The 24,569-nt window shown below is 38.8% G+C and overlaps 1 protein-coding gene across 23 annotated transcripts in view; it reads left to right on the top strand.

Annotated features, from left to right (window-relative positions):
• The window catches only part of DLG2 (discs large MAGUK scaffold protein 2), a 2,052,576-nt gene that overhangs the window by 1,342,678 nt on the left and 685,329 nt on the right, over window positions 1-24,569 (top strand). For all 23 annotated transcript variants that reach the window (XM_044258404.1, XM_044258405.1, XM_044258399.1 and 20 more), the window contains one exon: window positions 9,934-9,987. In XM_044258404.1, the coding sequence (XP_044114339.1) occupies window positions 9,934-9,987 (54 nt within the window). The remainder of the gene's footprint in view (window positions 1-9,933; window positions 9,988-24,569) is intronic.

The raw sequence follows: 24,569 nt of genomic DNA on the forward strand, positions 1-24,569 counted from the left end.
ATAATATATGTATAATTTTATTCAGCCATCAAAAAGAATGAAATCTTGCCATTTGCAGTGACATGGATGGAGCTAGAGAGTATTATGCTAAATGAAGTCAGTCGGAGAAAGAAAAATACCATATGACTTCACTCATATATGGAATTTAAGAAACAAAACAACCAAAAGGGGAAAAAATAAGAGAGAAAGCAAGAAACAGACTCTTCATTATAGTGAGCAAACTGATGGTTACCAGAGTGATGGGGGTGGGGAATATGTTAAAAAGGTGATGGGGATTAAGGAGGGCACTTGTGATGATGAGCATAGGGTGATGTATGGAATTGTTGAATCACTCTGTTATATACCCAAAACTAACACATTTTTAAAAATTTGATATTAAAAAATTAGACTGATACCTGGCTCCACTAGTTATTAGTCTAGTGACCTTGGATAAGTTGCATTATAAGTCCATGCCTCACTTTTGCTATCTGGATAATAAGCATAATGATAGCATGTAATTCATAAGCTTGTAATGAGGAGTAGAAAAGAATAAATATAAACAACCTGTGTATGATAGGAATAGAAGAGTCTTTCAGTTTTTAACTGTCCTTAATTTACAGGTCACACTTCAGACTAGCGTAGTCTGTGGTGCATGGCAAGTTCCAGATGCTTCCATCCACAGCATCAGTGGTACAAGAGTAGTCACCAAGGGGCAGTGTACAGTTTACCCCTTTGTACCCATTTCACCTAAACTGTGGGCTCAAGGGTTTCTCCTGAGTCCTATCTCTTGTTGCTATGGCTCTAGTTTTAAAGGTCTAAAACCCCATTAGCAAATATCTTTGAGTGTATTGTATGTCAAGCACTGACGGTAGCTAGGTGAGGGAGGCTGGTTAAGAGTCCCACCGTCAAAACAATTACAGTTTCAGCAAGGAGATACAAATATCACACACGAATCAGTTAGCCATCAACATGTATAAGAACAGAAAGAAGCGGTCATTAAGAATGTCAGAGCTTAGTGCTTTTGCATAATTTCTTTCCTTTAACATTTGTAATTCAGTGCGAATGGAAGTAATACAACTAACGTGTGTTTTTAAATTTGGAAGGCAGGACGATTAGATAGATTGAGACCTGCAGTCAGGATTGAGGAAACTTTCATGGAAAGTCAAGGGCTTTAGATTGTCCTTCAAGGATGGATAGAATTTGGATAAGTAGATAAGAAAGGGGACCATGATTGATTCATGATATAAGAGAAAGAAGAAATGGAAACAGTATCTCATGATAGATATGAGGAAGGCATGTGCTTTGAGTTATGAGACTCTTGACTTAATGGAAAGAAAGGAGAGGGAAGGGAGTGAACAGTATCCAATTACTGAGCCTACTGTGTGCAAGACCTTCATCCAGGTGCTACAGAAGACTCTAGCCCTAACTTAACCTAATGAACCAGGCTGATAGTGTGCTTAGAATTCTGGTATCTCAGTGTGGAAAACACAACTGTGCTGCTAAGATTATAGCTCTTTGGTGGCTTAGCAAAAAGGAGCAGATGGGATCCACGTGGATCTTTCCAGGAATAGCACCACATGGAGTGAATCAGTGAATTAAGTATGTGTGGTTATATGGCATGGGGCACATTGACCAAGCCACACTTGAGATTTGAGCTAATGACTCCATTTTTCGTGAGATCTCCAGAGAGTATTTGCATAAATAAAGCAGTTAGGTTTGTAAATCCTCAGCGTGAATCAGTGGAATTTGTGGCAGAAATGGAGTAAAGCAAAGGATTTAGAGTCCAAGGACCTGGGTTTGAATCCCAGCCTCCTCTTCTCTAGCTGTTTGAGGTTAGGAAATTCACTGAATCGCTCTACGCCTCAGTTTACTTATCCATAAACAAAGAAAAATTCCACCAGGTTCTCCGGGTTCTTGTGAGGAGTAAACAAGGAGACACAGGTAAAAAGCTTATCGTATTTGCCTGGCACACAATGGGTATTTGCTCAGTCAATGTTAGTTCCCTCTTTTTGTGGAAATTAAATGATCTAATGTATATCAACACATTCTATAAGTTATAAAGCACGGTATTTGAGGTCAGCGTAATGCAGTTACCAATTTGAGTTTTAGTGATGACCTGAAGTTTGGTGAGTCATTTATTTTTGCCTTTTATACCAAGTGTAAAGAGGTATATGTCAAGGGAGCTGGATCGAAATCCAAAGAACCCTCATATCTAGTAGTTCCAGCAACTTTTACCTCTTATTCTAAGTGGAATTAATTCTAGAGAAAACATAAAGAAAAGTCTCTTTGCTTCCAGGTCTCCACTTTTCTGTTCCTTACTCTGCAATTCTGTACCAAGGATAGAGGTACCTACCTCAGCCTACTTACTTGTGGCCTTTAGGATATCATCTATTTTCTGCAAAGTATTACACTACCTTGTATTTTAAGGGAGGATCAAGCAGGTATGTTAACACTTCAGTCCAAAGGGATAAAAGACTAATGGTGTGTTTTCAAGGATCCATGAGGGAAGTCGTGTTAACTAGCACAGACTTCTGGAAACTTACCAAACCCAAGCAAATGTTTTGTGGTGGTTTATGAGCTACCGCATAGGAACCAGACTTCCAGGTTCGACTCTTGGAGCTGCTGTCACCAGCTAGACGGCCTGGGGGGCAATGGGTAACACCTTGGTGCCTCAGTGTTCTTTAAAGTGAAGATAATCTGATTTATATTATTGAGAGTTCAGGCAGGCAAAGTTGAATTGAATTCAGGCCGAAGATGAATCTGCCATTTTTTCCCATCCTCCTTTTTAAAAAATTATTAAATATTTATTATTTGTTTGTTTGTTTGTTTGTTTCAGAGAGACAGAAAGAGTGCCTGTGGTGGGAGGGACTGAAGGGAGGGGAAGCAGACTGCCTGCTGAGCGGGAGCCGGAAGTGGGGATCCATCTCCAGACTGGGAGATCATGTCCTAAGCCAAAACCAAGAACCTGATGCTCAACCAACTGAGCAACCAAGCACCCCCCTTTTCCCCCAGTGTTCCAAGCTAGGCTGATAGTTAGCTGGTTGGGTAGCTATCTGTGCATTTTGTTAAATGTTAGGCAGAGGGGCCAAGGTCTTTGCTTTGTCCAGAGTTGTTCCCCTGAGACATCCTGCATCATCATTAACCTGCAAACAATTAACTGTTCATTCACCCACCACCCTGTTTTTGCCTGAGTGTCCTTACTGGTGTACATGGGGTGGGGTGGGGGGCTATTTCACTGAAGGGTAAAGGCAAAACAGGGTACAGACCAGAACCATGTGATACTACTATTGGTGATGACTCAGAGCTCTCCTGGATCAAACTGCATGACTCAGAGCTCTCCTGGATCAAACAATAATGTTTTCCTTAAAACATTTTGAGAAGTAAATGCACTGATGCAGCTTAAGTATTTACCAAGGCCTTGGGAACATAATAGTAATTTAATATATGCTTAACAGTTTATTCTTGTTCTTGTTGTTGCTGTTATCCTGTCTTCAGGATATCCTGTCTTGTAGAGAGAAAATATGAAAAAGAAAAGAAAATCCAGGAAAACAAAAACAGCCACAGTAATAAATAATATAAACATATCTGTGGAATATCTCTCTTTTCGCTTCACATGCATTATTTCTCCAGCTAACTTCTCGGGAAATAGGTTAACTGGAAAATAGTGTTGTCCCATTTTTTTAAGTGGGGGTAAGGGACTTAGAAACCCTCTGAGAATTGGGGAATTAAATCTGAGTCAGTACGGTGAGAAATTTCTCATCAGACAGTGAAAGAGGAGCCAGCAACTTGCAAGACAGAAAAGAACTGCATTCCATCATGTAGCCTGGAAAAAATCAGCAGAAGGAATCAGGAGATGGTAGTGGTTAATCAGCATGAGATCTGGGGCTAGAAAGATATGGGCTTGAAACCTGGTTGTGGTCCTCTTAGATGTGTGATATTAAGCAAGTGACTTAGATACTTGGAGCCTCCCTCCCTTCCTTTCTTCCTTTCTTGTCTTTCCAAATGGAAATAATAATGTTTTCCTTAAAACATTTTGAGAAGTAAATGCACTGATGCATCTGAAGTATTTACCAAACCCTTGGGAACATAATAGTAATTTAATATATGCTTAACAGTTTATTCTTGTTCTTGTTGTTGTTGTTATCCTGTCTTCAGTTTTGATATTAAATAATTATGAGATCTGGGGCATGCCACCTACTTTCTGTTTCCATTTCCATATTTACAAAGTGAAGACCCTTAAGGTCTCAGCTTAAAGTTTTATAATTCTAGAGTAGATTTGTTTCTTTTGTTTCTCTCTCACTCTCATTAATGTGTCTTTAATAAGTTATTTACCAAAACTTTTTCTTTGAAGCTTACTCAGAAAAATCCTGATTGAGTCAACTAAGCTATGCCTGTGCCATTAACCTGTTCATATGATACACAAGGGCCCAGTAACTGGGCCAGAGTGAGGTGGGGAGGACTCTGGCCCTAGCCAGGATCCACATGGATATATGTAACTTTGTTTTGAGTTGGCCTCTGACTTGTTAGTGAATAGTGAAAGTTAGAATCCAAAGAGCTCTGGTAAAGTCCAGTTCCATTCTGAGAGGCAGTAGAGCACAATTATCAAAATTAACTCTGAGCTAGACTGTCTAGGTTTGAAGATGGTCTCTTTACCGTATGTATGACCTTGGGACAATTACTAACCTCTGCTTCTCCATTTGTGAGCTGAGAATAATGGTAGCTGAGAATAATGGTTCTGTGAAGATTGAATAAATTAATTGATACAAAATTGATACAAATAAATGCTTCACCTTATTATTATCCACCCCAGTGTTAATTCAGAAGGTCCGGGTGTGGCTGGGTCAGGATACTCTGAGATTTCAGAGTGATGATGCTTACGGACAATTGCAGGCTCCTGGTTAACCCTTCATGTAGGAGTAGGGCCCTCCCTGTCCTAAGGATGTGGGGCTCTAGCTCAACAGATTATGAGACAGGAGAGGGAAGATAGGGTTTCATGTCTAGTGGAGAACAAAAGGTAGGAAATTGAGGTAGAAGTCTCCCCCACGCCAACCATATCACATTTTTTAAATTTCCAGAATGGGCCAATATAGTGGAGGATTAGGGGGAAAACTTGAAACAAAATAAAGTTATCCTGAGTTCAATCCTTAGCATACCAACTCAGTATTTAATGTTAGAGATCTCATTTCAGACCTGACGTGGGTGGTAACTCCAATATTCTACTCTGTGGTTAGAATGAGGATGCGGTCTGATTGGGGCTCAGCCTAATGTGTGAATTGTGTGTGTGTGAATTGTGAAGCTAGACTATTAATAACCTTGTAGCAACTGACCTTAGCCAGCTAATTTCTACCTACCTGGAACTTTGGGGATCTTTAGCTGTCTCAGGGAAATCACCTGCATAGATTCCATTGTGTTTCAATTTGTCATGCCATACCATATATGAAAGTCACTTATAGGACCTGTGTTATTTCTTGCACACTCAGGAGACTTGGCTTTTAAGCCTGAGAAGATAAACCAGAGGTACTGTGCCCCAAAAGCAGCTGACATGTTATTCTTGCCATATTTTACCTCCTACTTGTTTTGGCTTGACAACCACTTGCCTTCAACTTGCCTGTTCCAGGTCATTTGAAATCCCTGCACAGTTCCTAACCCATCCGTGTTACTTTCAGTTTCTGCTATATTTAGGTTCCTTGACTGTGTGGATTTCTCTCCTTTTCCACTTTGCTTCTTAAAAGTTTAAATAAAGACCCAGATTCAATCTTGTGACCTTCTCACTGGTTAACCTACACTGGTCAGATGCAAGCTTCCCAGAGTGTGATCTTTGGCTGACTGGCTGTTGTGCCTTCCTTGCCTGTACCTTGCTTGACCTGGCTTCCTGACTATCTGACTTGGTGAACACTTGCCCATATATGTCAGAAGTATTTCTCAAATCTAGCACTTAGCAAATATCAAGAAATAACGACATCATTCAGAATCAGTGAACTGGGGGTGCCCGGGTGGCTCAGTGGGTTAAGCCTCTACCTTCGACTCAGGTCATGATCTCAGGGTCCTGGTATTGAACCACATGTTGGGCTCTCCGTTCAGAGGGAAACCTACTTCCCTCTCTCTCTCTCTGCCTACTTGTGATCTCTCTCTCTCTCTCTCTCTCTCTGTGTGTGTGTGTGTGTGTGTGTCAAATAAATAAATAAAATCTTAAAAAAAAAAGAATCAATGAACCCCTTTGATAATTTGCATTCATTATGTCAGATTCTTTTTTAGTTACATTTTCTTGGTGGCAAACAGTAGGAGCTTAACTTTTACTAGCATAAACAAAGTTATTGATATAATTTGAAGAGGGCTGGAACTGATGAATAACTTGATCTAACAACTTAAATTTTTCAGTGTTCTCTCTATTGGCTTCTGGCTTCCCTACAATTAGCTTCATACTTCCTTCTTGCTTTAAACTGACTTTCTCCATATAGAAGAGAATGTAATATAAAATGCAAACCATTTATATCTCATAGTTTGGGCCGCCTAAGAGAGATTGATTTTCTGCTAAGTCACCAGTTTGATTTAGAGGTTCAATTAAATAGAATACCCAATATAGAAGGAGATTGTGTATACAGCAGGGCAGTACACATTGTAGAGATAAAGCTTAGAGGAACAACAAAAGTAACTAGGGAATTGGTTGGTATTAAGAATCTGAAACCACACTTGGTCAAACTGGCATGGACTCACATGATTTCAAAAGTGAGAAAATCAACAGAAGCCAGGATGACCCAAGGGGAGATCTGAAATTAACAACTGGTGAGAAGAGCACACTCATGGGCCAGACTTAGCATTCTGTCACCACTTGGGATTTTTATTCTCTGCTGATACGTGCCGTTGAGAACCTTAAGGATTCCAAGAAGCTTCTGTGAAAATAGTCTGGAGAGGACTGTGAGGGTGCTGGAGACAAGATATGGGAGATCTGATCTCCTGAGAGCCAGATGTAGCAGCCCATTGGCTACAAAACAGCCAACCATGACATCTCCTTGGTGATCATGCCAGGGGTTTGCAATGTCAGATGTATGTGTTGTGTCTGTGGATTCACATGTTCCATACATTCTGTTTCTTAGTGACTTTAATATATACAGGCATTAATGGGGGCTCTGGACCTTTCTAAGTACCAGAAAGGAGCAATGAGCTTTCCACATAATAAAGATCGTACTTTATAACATCTAGAATCAGCAGTTATGGAATAATCATTATTTTGTAAAAGCTGGACAGTTAAGAAATAGGGGTGGGTTAAGGAAAGAGAGTGACAGTGGATATTGGAAAAGTGGTCACAGTCTTGTTGGTACCAGAGGAGATTTTGGAGTTATTCTAGAAATGTTCTCCTGAGCTTACAAAGAGGCATGACTTCCCTTTATACCCACACCTATACTTTGTAGCTACATTTAGTCAATAATTCCTAAGTACTTAATGAGATCCTTCCGTATACCCAAGTGCTGTGAAGAATTCTAGGAAAGTATACAATCCTTGTCAGTTTTTAAATATAGAGTCCGATTAGAAGAACCAAATCTACATATATGAAACAGAAAATAGCAGCATAAACAGATGAAAGTGATAAATGGCATCATGTAAGAAAGGGGTTTCCATACAAAATTTATTCCTAGACAACATTAATGTAATTTGTAACAGGAAAAACAAAAGTAAGATGGGTTGAATTCAATTGATGCATAGTTATTGATTAAACTGTAATAGATAATAGGGGAAAATATAAATATTGGGTGTGATACTTGGAAAGCTTTTAGTCTGGTTAAGGAGACAAGGCCCAAGTGTTTTGGGTCATCCTGGGAACCAGTTAGAAAGCATAGAAGAGAGGGAGTCAAAAATGAAACACAGACTAGGAGGACAATACCTGAGACCATTCAGGCATCACCAGATTCCTTTCAATGTGTGGCATATGCAAGACCTTACGGTGCCTGCTGAGTGGCTTTGCTTTGCCTCAGTCTCATATACTGCTCTAACTAGAGATCTTCAATCACTGCAGGACACTTGCAATGAGCCACCTAGATAGGGTGGAAAAATGGATTTTGAGGTCAGAAAGGCCAGTGTTAAATCTAAGCTCTCATTTTCTCTGAGCCTCTGTTTTCTCATTTATAATGTGGGTATAGTGATAAAGATGCTTCATAATAAGGTTTTGTGGAAATTAAAGAGGATATGTGTGAATATTCTTATACATGGACAAGTAATATCAATTTAATAAATAGTGCTTCACGTGGTCTAATCTTCAGTTTTCTTTAATGAAATCATGGCCAACAACATAGCATTGAAATCTCTAGCATATAAACTGTTCACAAATCATTTGGTAATATAGTCTTACAGTAGTTCATCTTTAGGGACAGTAATAATAATATTTAACATTGATTCTGAAATTTAAGTTTACAAAGCACGTGAAATATATCACCTCACTTATTCTTCAAACAACTCTTTCAGAAGGTGATCATCTCCATTCCCATTCTACAGAGAAAGAAAAAATGAGGCAAAAGGAGTTAGTGTAATTGCCGCCAGATCATACCATCAAGAAGTTGCTCAGTCCTCAACACATATAATCAGGAGGTTGCCAAACCAAACTCAAGCCCAGGTTTTCTCACTGTAAACCTCATGTTCTTTTCCCTACACCACAGGCCCATAAGCACTGTGTGTGTATGTGTTTGGGGCTGGGTGGTTTGTTTGTTTGTTTGGTTTTTGGTGGGATCCAGTGGAAACTGTCTTTCTCCTATTCACCCTAAGGTACTTGCTTTTAGGAGTTAATGAATAAACTGTGAACATCTAGCTGACCCACCATGTAGATATGTAGACCAGGGTCCTACTCTTAATGCCCAGTGTGTTGTGTTAAAGAATGGAATTTTGTTTTGTGAAATCTGCTGGATTGCCATTTGTTTTATCATTCTATTAGGATTCCACAAGCACAGATTGACATTAAAAAGCTGTTAACTCTGTTAATTCCAGAGGGCACAGCTAATGAAATGTCCCAAAAGTTGAGCACTTGCCAAAGCCACCGTGTCTTATAGGACAGCTCTCTATTAATCATGATGAGAGTATTTCCTCTATCTAAATGAAATCTGCAATTTGGGAAGGAGATTAAAGATCCTGCAGGGGATGAAGGAGAAAATGCTGTGAAAATTCTAGAAACTAGAAAATAAAGATAGGTCTACTCAATATTCATGAAGTCAGATTGGTGGATGCAAATAGATTGCAATCTCTTATTTGCTAATGACTTGGCTTGTAGCACGTCTGTATCGGTTTTACACAGCTTCCTGCTCAACTTTAAAGTGAATGACTGCAGTTTGTATTAATTTCCTTTTAAAAAAAATTTAGCATACCCAATGTGATTTTATGCCATCTTTGATGAATTTTTAATTTCCTCTTGAAGGATTTCTAAGGTATGTGTTCAGAAATGCATACATGACCAAAGATAGGATAAAGAGTACATAATAGGTAAGCATCTATAAGATGTCAATGAGTGAACCTATTTTCAACATATTCTAAAAAGACAGTTTAAAGAGAAAGATTACAAATGCTGGCTTGGGTTTAAGTTTGCTTCCATGAGAGAGGAGTTAGATTTATTTTGTACAGCTATTTTATAAGGAAATGCTATACGTTTTTAACTGTCACCCAATTTATTAGAAATTCTTACCTCATATGCAGCTCAAACCCTTACCTCCTACTGTCGAGCAGAATTCAAGAGAAAATGAGTAGAAGTGCAACTCCTTACTTCATTTCATCATGTAGCAAATGTAGCAAACACATATTTGAAGGAGGAGGTTGCAGCAAACTCCAGGGTATTTCATGTATCCCCCCAAACCCTGACACAGTGCCTGTACACTTCCTCAAGAAACGCTTTTGAACTCTGTTAAATCTGTTTAACGGATCCTATCTCAAAATAGACTACTTTTTATTTAATTTGTTTTTTCTGTTTCTCTTTTTCAGGCCAGCCCTGCTCCTATAATTGTCAACACAGATACTTTGGACACGATTCCTTATGTAAGTAACATTTTTATAAGATTTTCTTTACAAATTATGTTAGAACTTAATCAGCTAAATATAAAATTCAGTACATTTTCAGTTTTACCCAATCCAGATAATCTGAACTATATAGAATGAGTTTTTGAGTTTTGTTTTGATATCTGTTAAATCTCAGTTTAGTCATGCAAATAGTTACCTCTTTCATTCACTGTTTTCTAAAGCACAAGGACACATCATGAGAAAAGGAAAAAAAGAAGTCGATTATATTCAAATAATGTTCGTTTCCTCGGTGTTTTCTTGAAGAAATAATGAATTGCTTATAGAAGAGATGGATAAACTTTTTTGGGTCTCTTAGTAAAGGGATACTCAAATCAATTTCTGTGGCAGGGCTTAGAACATAAGTAAGCTATCAGTAAATATTTAATGGATTTTGCTGGGCTTCTAATGAGAGTTGTAACAAATTTTGGTGAGGAGTGCGTCTATCTATATATAATGAGACCTGTGGTTTTATGAAAGCCGGAAGCATGAGATAGGTGTGAAGATCAAGCAGAGCAGAAAAGCTTGGGATTCTGTACCTGAAATAAGCCACTGTAAGGGCCAAACTTCTTGACAACGAAGTCTGGCAGGGGCAGGAGAGATTGGGGGGTGGCAACAGTCCACAATGTGGGTAATTGGTTGACATCATGGAGGCCCAACAAGGCTTTCTGAGCCGCCCTGACTAATGGATAGAGAATAGTGATTGGGGAAGATGCAACAGACATAGATGCATGCAGAGAGAGAATTTGAAGCAAGGAGAAGGTCTGCAGGGATAACAGCTGAGAACAGATTCCTAGTCTTTGATTAAATGAATAAAACTAGTGAAGCAACTGAAAGAGTACCTGACGCAAAGCTGCTGATACTTACCAAGCATTGGTAAGTATCAGCTATTCTGAATCTCAGACCCCCCCTCAACCTCAAATGCCTACACAGAGCAAGTAACACAGAAATACATGGGGCAGGGGGCGTGGGGACGGTAGGGAGTAGAGAGCATGTGGCCTTCCAAAGGGGGCAGCTGCCCCTTGGCTCCAGTGGGTGGGACCAAGGGGGAAATGAGGACCAAGTGCTGCTAGGTCATCCCATTTTTCCAGAGAAGTTGTAAATTTGAATTTTTATGTGAAAGTTTGGAATTTTTAAATACAGGCAGCTGATTTTCTGAAGTTCATACACGGTGTGCCGAAGTGTGTCCAGTCCCGAGGCTGCCCTTTGGGAGGTGTCTGCCTCAAAGGAACTGGAGATCCTGAGCAGGTCCTCCAAGCCAGGACTCACCCCCAGGGGAGCAGAATGCTAGTACTGGAGTACAAGGTTGGGACTTGATTACAGGAACAAGTGACTAAAACTGGCACACAGGGTCAGGACAAGAATAACAGCAAGCTTGACTTGATGCTGACTCACCTGAGCTACTGACGAGGGCTTCTTAAATCTTTCTGAACAAGAGTCATTTAGGGTCAGACAAGAAATGGGTTAAAAGCTCACTGCTAGGAATCAGCGGCCCCAGCTGAGGAAAGAAAAGGACTCAGAAGGCAGCAAAGCAATACATTCAAGACACATAGAATCCACTATTCTATCTCTCACTCTCCCTATCTTCCTTCATTTATCAAGCATTTATACTGGGATTACGGTACATCTGACACTAAGCACTTGACAAATATTAACTCGATCCTTAAAACAACCCTGTGAGATAGGTTCTATTACTTTCTCTATATTACAGGTAAGAAAACTGAGTCATAAAGAGATTAAGTAACTTTTTCAAGTTTGCATTAGTGACAGAGCCAAGAACGAAGCTGGGTAGCCTGGCTGAAGAGTTTCAGGTTTTACTTAACTTCTGTCATGTAGTGGCTTGTGTTTCCTCCTCCCCTCCCTTATTTTCTGCCTCGCAACGTGGGAACAAAGCATGCTTTCTAGAAACTCTGCCATAGGTGACTTTGGGTGGAAGACAACTTGTCACAGAGGCTCCAATACCTTTGGGGAACAGATCCATGTATATTAAGGAATTCTGTATCTATACTCTAGTTAGTTTTTTGCTATATCCATTGGCAAAATCAGAGGAGCAGTGCTTTAAAGTAGGCATTAAACACAGAGACTTGATTTTGTAGTAGGACAGCTTTCTTGTGGTAGATCTGTATTATTTCAAAGCCTTCTATTAGGATTCTCATGCCTTAACTGCCAGATGCCCTCATGTACAAATAATTTATCAATAGAATCTAAGGATTTTGTGTGGACATGCTTGATTGATAACCCAACTAATCATCTAGTAAAATCAGCCACATATAACAAATTAATCAAATTGCTTTCTATTCCCTAAATATCGACTTTGTACGTGACTTCTTCATGGCCTTCTTCAAAGGGCCTTTTATTTTTTAATCTTTTTTTAATTGTGTTACATTAGTCACCATAAAATACATCATTAGTTTTTGATGCAGTGTTCCAAGATTCATTGTTTATGCACCACACCCAGTGCTCCATGCAATACTTGCCACCTTCATACCACCACCAGGCTCACCCATCCCACCATGCCCCTCCCCTTTAAAACCCTCAGTTTGTTTCTCAGAATCCACGATCTCTCATGGTTCATCTCCCCCCTCCGATTTTTCCCTCAGTTCAATTTTCCTTTCCTTCTCCTCTCCTCTCCTATTCCTTATTTTTTAATCTTTAATATTTTTGTACTTAATGCAAAACCTCTTCGAGCTTCCTTAAGAGTAGGATCTTTAGAGAGGTTTGCTGAGTAGCTCAGTATGATGAAAATGTCCCAAAGTATCCCCTGGCAATGTGTTCTTCAGCAACTCATTTAATTTTTCTGGATCCAAATTAATCTTTAAGACAGGAATTACAACACCTACTTCAGAAGTGGGTGTGGGGATGAAATGAAATGATGTATGCAAAATCATGTTTTGTTAACTTCTGGTTCATAGGTGTTTATTTATAATTTTATTTAAATAATAAAAACTTATTAAGTAACACATGCTAAATCCTGATAGAATAGTAAATATGACTGTCTTTCCCCATATGTGAGTAATCACTTATTAAAAATGGCAGACTTAGTACATAGCCATTAATGTAGATTTACTTTGGGTCTTGGCATGGGTCCAACTCTCCTCTCTGTTCCTGACTCACTGGGTAACCTTGAACAAATCACTGTTCCGTTTGCAGGCTATTTTCTCATTCCCCAGTGTTCTATACTTTGTTTTCCTCTTTTCTTTCTCATGTTCTAGTTGTTCACATAATTTCAGATCTATTTAATGAAAAAATGATCTCAGAGCTCCCCAGAGCATGTCAGTCATGTTGCATAAGAACATTTCCTTTTTAAAAAAATATTACCTAAATGACAAATTTTAACATATATTACCATCTTTCTTACAAATAATTTCATTGCAAGTAAACATATTAATTTTGCCAATTAGCAAGTTTGATTTTAGAAATACATTGTCCTCATGGAAACAATTCCTTGGCATGCATGCAAACAGCATATGAATAGAGGAAATCTGTAGTCAAAGGACATTTTTAATAAAGGCACAAAAAATATTTAAAGAGATATCTGCCCTTTTTTTTTAGGACAGGAAAAGGTTATTAGAGCTTCTAAAGTGTCTGCCATTAACAAAGAAGGGGTCAGTGAGGTTCTTATGTAAAAATGCTTCAAATAAACTCATTCCTGCATGATGTCATGATATTGTAAAGTTGAATAGGACCTTACTTGCGGTACAGTCCCCCCTCTCTTGCAAAGCTGGAACCCCTACCTGAAGATTAAAATCATTCAAGGAAAAGCAAAGAAAGAAAAAGCAAATTACTATTTCAACACTGTAGTTTACATTTTTCCCTCCATCTTTTTATTATTCCCTATTACATGTTAAATATTATCTTATGATAGATGCTGAAAATACTTGTTCTTAAAGAGTTCTGGGGGATCGGAGCCTGCATATGATCTGTAGGTCTACATCCCTGAAGACTGACTTAGTAAAAAGGCAGCATGACGCCCTCTCAGTACTCTGCAGCCGACAGACTTGGAGGCCTCCTCTCCTGACATACTTGGCCCCTCAGTAGACCTGTCAGACTCCTATACTGAACAGCATCCAAACCAACCCCAGTCTTTCTACTTTAGAAAAATAAAATTGAGCAGAGAGATTCTAGGATCCTTTTCTCTTCATTCTTCTCCGGACATCATTTCATAGTGGTTATATTTTGACTTGGGTTCTGGAAATATGCTGTGGGAAGTGGTATACTCAAGAACCATGGGTTTAAAATCTTGTTAAGGAACTTGGGATCCCTCTATACCCCTCAGACTGTTTTTCAGAGTCCGGAGTCCATAGTCTCTCATGGTTCACCTCCCCTTCCAATTTACCCAAATTCCCTACTCCTCTCTAACGCCCCTTGTCCTCCATGCTATTTGTTATGCTCCACAAATAAGTGAAACCATATGATAATTGACTCTCTCTGCTTGACTTATTTCACTCAGCATAAACTCTTCCAGTCCCATCCATGTTGCTACAAAAGTTGGGTATTCATCCTTTCTGATGGAGGCATAATACTCCATAGTGTATATGGACCACATCTTCCTTATCCATTCATCCGTTGAAGGGCATCTTGGTTCTTTCCATAGTTTGGCGACTGTGGCCATTGCTGCTATAAACATTAGGGTACAGATGGCCCTTCTTTTTACGACATCTGTATCTTTCGGGTAAATACCCAGGAGTGCAATTGCAGGGTCATAGGGAAGCTCTATTTTTAATTTCTTGAGGAATCTCCACACTGTTCTCCAAAGAGGCTGCACCAACTTGCACTCCCACCAACAGTGTAAGAGGGTTCCCCTTTCTCCACATCCTCTCCAACACATGTTGTTTCCTGTTTTGTTAATTTTGGCCATTCTAACTGGTGTAAGGTGATATCTCAAAGTGGTTTTAATTTGAATCTCCCTGAGGGCTAATGATGATGAGCATTTTTTCATGTGTCTGATAGCCATTTGTATGTCTTGATTGGAGAAGTGTCTGTTCATATCTTCTGCCCATTTTTTGATGTGTTTGTCTGTTTCGTGTGGGTTGAGTTTGAGGAGTTCATTATAGATCCTGGATATCAACCTTTTGTCTGTACTGTCATTTGCAAATATCTTCTCCCATTCCGTGGGTTGCCTCTTTGTTTTGTTGACTGTTTCCTTTGATGTGCAGAAGCTTTTGATTTTGATGAAGTCCCAGAAGTTTATTTTCGCTTTTGTTTCCTTTGCCTTTGGAGACGTATCTTGAAAGAAGTTGCTGTGGCTGATATCAAAGAGATTACTGCCTATGTTCTCCTCTAAGATTCTGATGGATTCCTGTCTCACGTTGAGGTCTTTTATCCATTTTGAGTTGATCTTTGTGTACGGTGTAAGAGAATGGTCGAGTTTCATTCTTCTACATATAGCTGTCCAGTTTTCCCAGCACCATTTATTGAAGAGACTGTCTTTTTTCCACTGTATATTTTTTCCTGTTTTGTCAAAGATTAATTGACCATAGAGTTGAGGGTCCATATCAGGGCTCTCTACTCTGTTCCACTGGTCTATGTGTCTTTTTTTATTATAGAGGGCACGGCTTGCATGGAGCACTGGGTGTGGTGAAAAAATAATGAATACTGTTTTTCTGAAAATAAATAAATTGGGAAAAAAAAAAAAAAAGGAACGTGGGATCCAATGAATGCAAACCTCTCATTTTATAGATACAGATATTCGAGCCCAACCAGTAAATGGTAGAGCATGGTCTATCATTTACTTTTACTCCACGTAAGAGTCAGGTTTTGGTGGGCAGCCAATAACCACATAATCAGTGGCTCATAACAATAAGTGTTTATTTCTGCCGGAAGTGTCTGCTGGTTGGCTGGGCCAGCTGCTTTAGGCTGCTGGTTACCAGGTTAGCTAGGACATCTCTCCTTCACATGTTTCATTCCGGGACCCAGAGGGGGGACAGTACTACCCAGAGGATGTTCTTTTCATTGTGATGGCCAAAGCACAAGAGGACAAGCCCAGGGCACAGACACACTTAAAAGCTATGTTCACATCACATCTACCAACACCCCACAGGGCAAAGCAAGTCATATTGCCAAGCTCAAAGTAGAAGAAAGAGTGATTATTTGCTAAATGAAAAACAAATTTACTATACCAAAGTCTTAAATAAAAGGGCTAAGAATTTATGTATGTCCATTGTAAGGAAAGCAGATACAAAAGAACGAATCTTGTGCTTTAAAAATACTAGGTCAATGATAATACATAAAAATACATATAATATGTATATAAAATATATTTAATATATATATAAAATATGTAAAAAATAGTAGGTCAATGATAATAAACAATTGAAGTGTCAAAGGGACCTGGTTCAACTGATATGGGAAGTGAGTGTCTAGATTATTAAGGATGTTTAAGGGAAACTATTGAGATATAAAAGAAAACTCTAGCAAGTACTGACAATATAATGACCTTCCTTTTCTTGGAGACACTTTGTTGTCTGAAACTTTGCTTCCAGAAGTAGAAATAATAATGGAGACAGGGGATTTGTTCCAGAAATTCTAGGACTGACGCTTCAAAAATCTCCCAAGAAAGTGAGGGAGTAAGAGAAGTAGAGGAGAGAAGAAAGAGGAATTAGGTTATGAAAACAAAAACAAACACAAACAAAAAAACATGAAAAGGTCCTTAACAGTATCACTCACTGTATTTGACTTCCAAGATCATTTAAATAAAAGTTATTTGAAAACAGTCATAATATCCTTAAAGTATTATCAGGGAGGTTTTTTTTTAAAAAAGATTTATTATTTATTTGACACAGAGAGAGCACAAGCAGGGGCAGGAGCAGAGGGAGAGGGAGAAGCAGGCTTTGCACTGAACAAGGAGCCCAATGCATGGCCTGAGGCCAGGATCCCCGGACCATGACCTGAGCCGAAGGCAGACATGCTGAACCAACTGAGCCACCCAGGCACCCCAATCAGGGAGATTTTTGTAGAGAACTTTGAAAGTGAAAGTTCACTGGCCGCAGACATGACTTCACTTCTGGGACAGAGGACCAGAATGTGGTCTTGAGGGAATAAAACAGCCCAAGAGAAGCTGACAGTATAGGGAAGAGTGTTGAGAAGAGTGGGGGATTAGAGAAAATAATGAATGATGTGGGTTCAGGGACATAGAGAAACAATCAAATTAGCAATGAGTTTCATTCCAGAGCCAAAGAATGGGCTTGAAACTAAGAGGTGTTGTTAAGCAAGGTTTAAATGGCATTTCTGATTGATTCCAGCAGCAGGAAGCTGGGGGTAAGAGCTCTCTGAGGAGGAAGTTGCTGTATTGCAGAAGTGGGATGACCAAGCACTTGGTCACAGAGCTGGGCAGTTAGACATTAATTCCTCTGAGTCACTTTGTACAATAACAGGCCCTTGTGATTCAGGCTACTATTCACTCTTAATTGGATAGTTCTCCAGAATTACCCATGAAGAGAGAGGAAGCAGAATTATGTTTGTTTCTTTGAACCATTTAATTGTGAATAATAAGGTTAAGATATTTTAGACGACTTTGCTGATTTTAGTACATTTGTCTTTCAGCAAACAAGTTTATTTCTTTGTTGTGTTTTTTCCCCCTATGAACACTGGTAAAATTATATTGTTGATGTTTTTATCTGTTTGGGAATATAGTATTATCCAAAACTAAAAAATCCTTACCAACCAGAAAACAGCTTAATTTTGGCTTAAACTGTGCCGATGAGACAGTAAGACTTTAACAACAGAGGTAAAGCTATCAGTATTTATTCTAGATTCAACCCTAGCCAGTTAAAATCCATTCCTTAGCTGCCACAATCAGCAGATCCCCTGCACTTCCACCTGTTGCTCTGCTCTGTAAAGGTAGAGATGGCACATGATAGCACTTTTCAAATATTCGTGTGCATCAGAATGACCTGAGATCTTCAAATGCAGATTCTGATTCAGTCGGCCTGAGATAGGGCCCAAGAGTCCTCATTTCTTATTAGCCTCCAGGTGAGGCTGATGTTCAATTGTACACCACACTTTGAGTAACAAGATTGTACAAGGAGAGAGGCTAGGATTTGGATTCAGGAGTGATTGGGTTCTGAGCCCATCTCTGACAGTTAGAACTTGGGTGGGTTTTGGTTAAGTCAAATTATCTATATAAACCTGTTTTATCATTTGTAAATGGGAAAAAATAATATTTGCTCTGCAGGGGTTGTTATGACTACTCTTTCTAGTATGTAGAAGGTGGGCTTAATAAATGTTCATCACGAGAGTGAGGGCAATGGAGTGCCTTTGATAAAATGGATCATTCCTTGGTTCGAGCTGGACTACTGAGTCCAAAATGCAGATGTTGTATCTTGTTCAAAGGTAGATCCCGTAGGGGTTATGCTGATCCATTGGCCTACCTACATCTAGATCTACCTACATTGTTGCTCCTTGAAATGGACTTTTTAACAAGTAACAATTGTTATTACCTGGGACCTTGTGAATTCTATGTTCACAGTATCTCCCTTTGGAGACCTACTAAATCACAGTCTGTATGTTTAACAAGAACCCTAGTAATTTATTTGCATATTAAAGTTTGAGAAATATTGATCAATATGACAGAAACCTCTTTTTTGGTTTGGATCCTCTGTGTTTGTTCTTTCACTATACCTTTTGGCTTACCCTTGGGGCAGCTGTCCCTTTCACTCACCACCTTAAACATAAGCATATTTGTATGAAAAAGGATCAATCCAATACAGTTCAACAAATTGACACAATTACCAACTACCTTGTCCTTGCTTCTCCAAGACAGCTACAAGTCTCATGTAATTATTGAAATTTAATTAAAAGAATATAAAAGGAAAAAATTCAGTTTCTCAGTTGTACTAGCTACATTTTAAGTGTTCAATAGTCAACATGGCTAGTGGGTAATGTATTTAGCAGTGCAGGTATAGAATCCATCATTCCAGAGAGTTCTAAGGGACAAAACTGTTCTAGATAGTAAATAATAAAAAAAAAATAGAATTGGGGGAAGGAACTAGGGTTTATCAAGGGACCACTATGTTCTACAGGTGCTTTATATGTATTATCTAATTAATCATCGGAATTATCCTCTCAGCTTTTGTGAGTTGCTTTCATCTCCTCCTTTTTAGAGTAAAGTATTTTCAGATTCTCTCAGCAGCTATAACTCTCCTAGGGAGTTGTGTGCTATGTTCATACGAAAGACACGGAGGCAAATGCCAGCAATTACTGAAAGCCTTCTTAACACAGTTCAGCAATTCAAAACAAAACGAAAACCAAACCAAAAATAAAACAAACAAACAAAAAAACAACAGTTCAGTGATTCATCATTTTCTTTTTGTGAGATTATAAAACTCCTGTCCAGACTATATGGATCTTTTAAAATCACAAGATAAATAGAAAACCTGACCTATTTGCCCATTCACAATCCTACTTTCATTTTTCCTCCCTGGGGTGGAGACCTTAGAGAAGCCTTAGAGAAGGCTGTTTGCTGGCCGTTTGCTGGCTACTCTATGGGTAACTCCTCAACCATTGGGAAACCTCTACATAGGCTGGGTGGGGACGAGAAAATATAGCAGTTTCCCAGGTGGAGTATGTGATTGATGGGTGAGAGTCACCACACAGGCCCTTCTTTCTTTTGGGGCAAAAGAGCCACTTTTGGTCCAAGAAGCTCAACCTGGCAGAGCAGGTTTAAGAACCAGGGAAAATAATTCTGAGAAATATTTAATATAATTTCTCTTTATAGAACTGCTACTCAAGATGTGGTCTGTGAACTGGTAGCATCAGTTCTTTCCAGGCAGGTTATTAGAACTGAAGAATGTCCCGCTCTATCCCAGATGAGTAGAATCAGAATCTCAGGGGATGGCCAAGGAACCTATGTTTTTACAAGCATCCCAGGTAAATCTTATGTACACCGAAGTTTCAGAGATGTAGTGGGGATCCCAGGAAGCTTCTGGATCCTGGACTGAAGTGGCGGTAAAGGGTGGGATAAGAAATACTTTATAGAAGAAAGACAAAATAAAACCATAGGGATTCACAAAAGTACAATGGTAATACATTTAGTGTTAATCTGAACCAGCATTTAATCTTGCTGGTGGTGGTGGTGTTAAATCACTTAGGATGCTCTTTAAAAACATTGACTTTCACAGTCTAATAGAGTCTAGTGGGCAATCCTTAGTTCTGGTAATGCTATTAAAACCCCCTTGCCATTCTCTGCCTGACTCATTCCAATACATCCTAAGGGATTCAGCTTAAATAATGCTTCTGGGAAGCTGAGGTTAGGTGTGGTGCTCCTAATGTGTGTTTCTACTTCAGATTCATCCCTTTGGAAAAAGTTGTCACACTGCACTGTAACTGTTTGATGCCCAGTATTTCTTTCTAGAGTCTAAACTTCATAAGCATGAAAAAACTTGTTCCATTTTTATTACTGTCTTACCTCTATAATCAGACACATTTTTTGCTAGGTTGGTTGGAGGCTGAATGAATAAATGATTAAGACGTGAAGAAACTGCTTTAAGAGAATATGGTATAAGGAACAATTCCACTTGAGGAAGTCAACCTGGCTCTTAAAGATAGAGTAAGATGTTTTCAGGCTGGGTATGGAAAAGGCATTCCAAGAAGGAACTGTATGTACAAAGGTCAGAGGCCTGGAAACTCATATATAGTGATTTCCGTGAGGCTGAAACACAGAGCAGTCAAAGAGTATGAGGTTGGGAAGGCAGGGTTCAGTCTGACTTTGAAGGCCTTCTTTGCTTGATAAGGGATTTAGACTTCATCCTGTAGGCATAGCCGGTACTATCATCTTCTCATATATTTAGAAATTTATAGACACTTTTTTTACCATTATACCTCTAGGACCTTGGTTATGCCTGCCTCTGTAGCAGGTACCCTGAAATATATGTTGAATAAATAAAGCCAAGAAACAATATTGATCACCTAATGTCTCAGACCCCAGCCTTTCTTGAGTCTTTCCTATACTTTATCTCCTTGCCTTTGTTCACTCTGTTAATCAGCCCAGAATATCTTCTCCTCCACATACATTTCTTTTAGAGATTTTATTTATTTAACAGAGAGAGAGAGATCACAAGTAGGCAGAGAGGCAGGAAGAGAGAGAGGGGGAAGCAGGCTTCCCGCCAAGCAGAGAGCCCAATGTGGGGCTCCAACCCAGGATCCTGAGATCATGACCTGCACCGAAGGCAGAGGCTTAACCCACTGAGCCACCCAGGCGCCCCATCCACACACATTTTTTAAGATCTCATTGAACTGCTACCTCCAGCAGGAAGCCCTCATTAATTCCTCTATGAAAAGGTTATGTCTTCTTCCTCCTTGATTCCATAGTATTTAACTTACAGGGGATTGCCTGCATTAGTGAAAAGAGGATGGATTGTGGGTTTGTTGCTTTTGTTTTTTAAGATTTGATTGATTGATTGATTTGAGAGAGAGAGAGAGCACACGCACAGGGAGGGGTATAGAGAGGGGAAGAAGCAGGCTCTCCACTGAGCAGGGAGCCCCACACAGGACTCGATCCCAGGACTCTGGGAACATGATCTGAGCCAAAGGCAGATCCTTAACAGACTGAGTCACCTAGGCACCCCTGACTCTATTTTGTTTTTTTGTTTGTTTGTTTGTTTGTTTGTTTAATTCTACCATATAGTAGCTGAGTAACCTTGGAGAATTAAGTTCTTAGGCCCTCTTCCCTCATCTGTAAGTAGAGAGAATAGTAACTCTCTTGTATGATGCATTATTTAGTATATATGTTCAGTTATGTACAACAGAGAGCAAAATAACAGTGCTTTTGCAAGATAGAAATATATTTCATATATAACAGCCTGTAAGTCAATGGTCCAGAACTGAAATATCTGTTCTGTTCCACAAGCTCTTAAAGAGATGTGACCCAAAACCTTTTTCTTATTGCTCTACCACCCTTGGACATGGCCCTCGGGTGTATAGTCACCATGATGACATGTCAAGGAGCTGGCTAAAAGAAGTACAGAGTGATGAGCATGGTTTCTCCATTTAAAACATGATTTCCCTTTATATCTCAAGAATTAGAACTTAGGTACAAGGCCGCACTTAGCTGCAGTGATAGATGGTTACATGTAATATCTATTGCTTGCAGTTCTACTACAGAGAATTAATCAAATGAAATAAAAACACTAATTCAAAAAGATATGTGCACCCCTATTAGTAAATAAAAATAATTACTAAAAATTAATGCTGTAATACAGCATTATTTACAATAGCCAAGATATGGAAGCAACCGAAGTCTCCACTGATGGATAAATGGGTAAAGATGTGGCTGCATGCACACACGTGCACACACACACACACACACACACAGGAATATTACTCAGCCATAAAAAAGAATGAAATCTTTCCATTTATAGCAACATGAACGGACTTAGAGGATATTATGATAAGTGAAATAAGAGGGAGAAAGACAAATACCTTATGATTTCACTTATATGTGGAATCTAAATAAAAAGCAACCACTAAAAAAACAAAAACAGTCTCATGAAAAGAACAAACTGGTGGTTATCAGAGGGAAGGTGGGGGAAGGAATGGGTAAAATACATGATGGGGGTTAGAGTACAAACTTCGTTATAAAATAAGTCATGGAGGTGAAAAGTACAGCATAGAAAATCTAGTCAATAATACTATAATAACATTGTGTGGTAACAGATGTTAACTATGGTTATCATGATGAGTATTGAGTAATGTATACAATAGTTGAATCATTGTGTTGTACACCTGAAACTAATATAGCATTGCATGTCAACTGTACCCCAGTAATAAATACTTTTTTAAAAAGCCTTACAAAAGCAAAATATAATCCCTGTACTAGCTTGTCTTAAAACTGGGTGTAGATCACAGAAATCCAATTATTTGCCACGCTTTGTAGTTCCTTTCCTGCAGAGACTAAATTCTCATGGATCATTCTAACCTTGTTTCTTACCTTATGCCAAATATTGTAGTACTCTAGTGAGTTGGAAAGCCCATTAAATTTGTTAGTATTTTTGCTGTAAAAAAATATTTTTTCTTTCTCACATATTTTGAAAGAAAATGCAGGCAGCATATATGATAATGGTTAGTTGGGTGAGATCAAATAGAAGAAGAAGAAAAAAAGAGTGATCATTTAGTAAAAAGCAAAATCAATAATGGAAATGGAGTAGAATAATAAAGAGTAATGCCTTGAAATATGTTATGTTGCCTCAATTTTAAGTGTATTACTGAAATGAACCTAAGAAACCCTATTTTGGGACACCTGGGTGGCTCAGTGGTTAAGCCTCTGTCTTAACCCACTCAGATCATGATCTCAGGGTCCTGGGATGGAGCCCCTCATCAGGCTCTCTGCTTGCAAGGAACCTACTTCCCCCCTTCTCTCTGCCTGCTGCTCTGCCTATATGTGATCCCTCTCTCTGTCAAATAAATAAATAAAATCTTTAAAGAAAAAAAAACAACCTAGTTCAAACTTTTTATTAAGAAAAGAAAGTAGAAATACTAAAACATCATTTTCCTAGGGCATGAGGAATTTCATGTGATGCTTAGAGTACTTTGTAATCTTGCCCCTCCCTTGTAAAATTTTTTTGAGCTTTTAAATGCACTTTTCTACACTGATTTTTTTAGTTACCAATTATTGGGAGTTAACTATAGTTACTTATTCTCTGGGCAACTGGACAGAGACACCTTGTCTCTATGACTATTCCATTATAAGTCCTTCCTTTAGTGCCACACATCACTATTTGAAGTCACTGAAAGCCTCTCTCCTTTGCTATTCATCCTTTTTTAGTTCATCTTCAGGAAACAGGTTCTTTAAAAAACAAAACAAAACAAAAGCTATCTTTCTCTTAGTGCCTAATTATCTTTTTGAGGAGTCTGTGATATTGGCTGTAGAGATTGGTTGTATCGTCTGGTGGGCATAAATTTATATCCTTCTTGGTCTACCTATGAGTCCTGTGACACTGGGCAAATGACCTAAATGTTCTATGGCTCAGTTTCCTCACATATAAAATGGCATAACATCAGCTACCTCATGGGTTTGTGCATTAAGTGAATTATTGAATATGAAGCACTTAATATAAAACCTACCAACATAGCAATCAATTATCTCTGATCTCTGATTTTTTTGTAGAATAAATCAGTCTTTAAAATAATTACATTTTGAGAAAAAAAAAATTCTTGATGATTTTGTTTTCAAAAGACCCAAGTGATTCAGTCTCCCTTGTCTATAACAACAGGGTCTAAAACAAAGAGCCGTTGTCCCTAGTCTGGGAGCTGTCTACCATGTGGCTTTCAGTGGTTGGCTCCCCCTAGTATCTTCTCTTTTCTAAGTGTATCATATCTTGGCCCTAAAATATTCTCCTTCAATTGTCACTTATAAGCTCCAGGTTTGTTTGAATATTTGAATAACAAAATGAACCTTCATGAACTTTTCCTTTAGTGAAAAAGCATAGTTGCTGCTTCACAAAGAGCTTTAATAGCAGTATATTTTGACTATCCTGATTTCAACTGAGTGCTCTAAATGATCTTGCGCCCAGAGGTGTATTATTTTGAAAATTCAGGAGTATAAAACTCAGAGAATAGCGGGCTAATGA

The sequence above is a fragment of the Neovison vison genome, chromosome 7 (genome assembly GCF_020171115.1).
Source record: "Neovison vison isolate M4711 chromosome 7, ASM_NN_V1, whole genome shotgun sequence".
In the NCBI taxonomy this organism is placed as follows: domain Eukaryota; kingdom Metazoa; phylum Chordata; class Mammalia; order Carnivora; family Mustelidae; genus Neogale; species Neogale vison.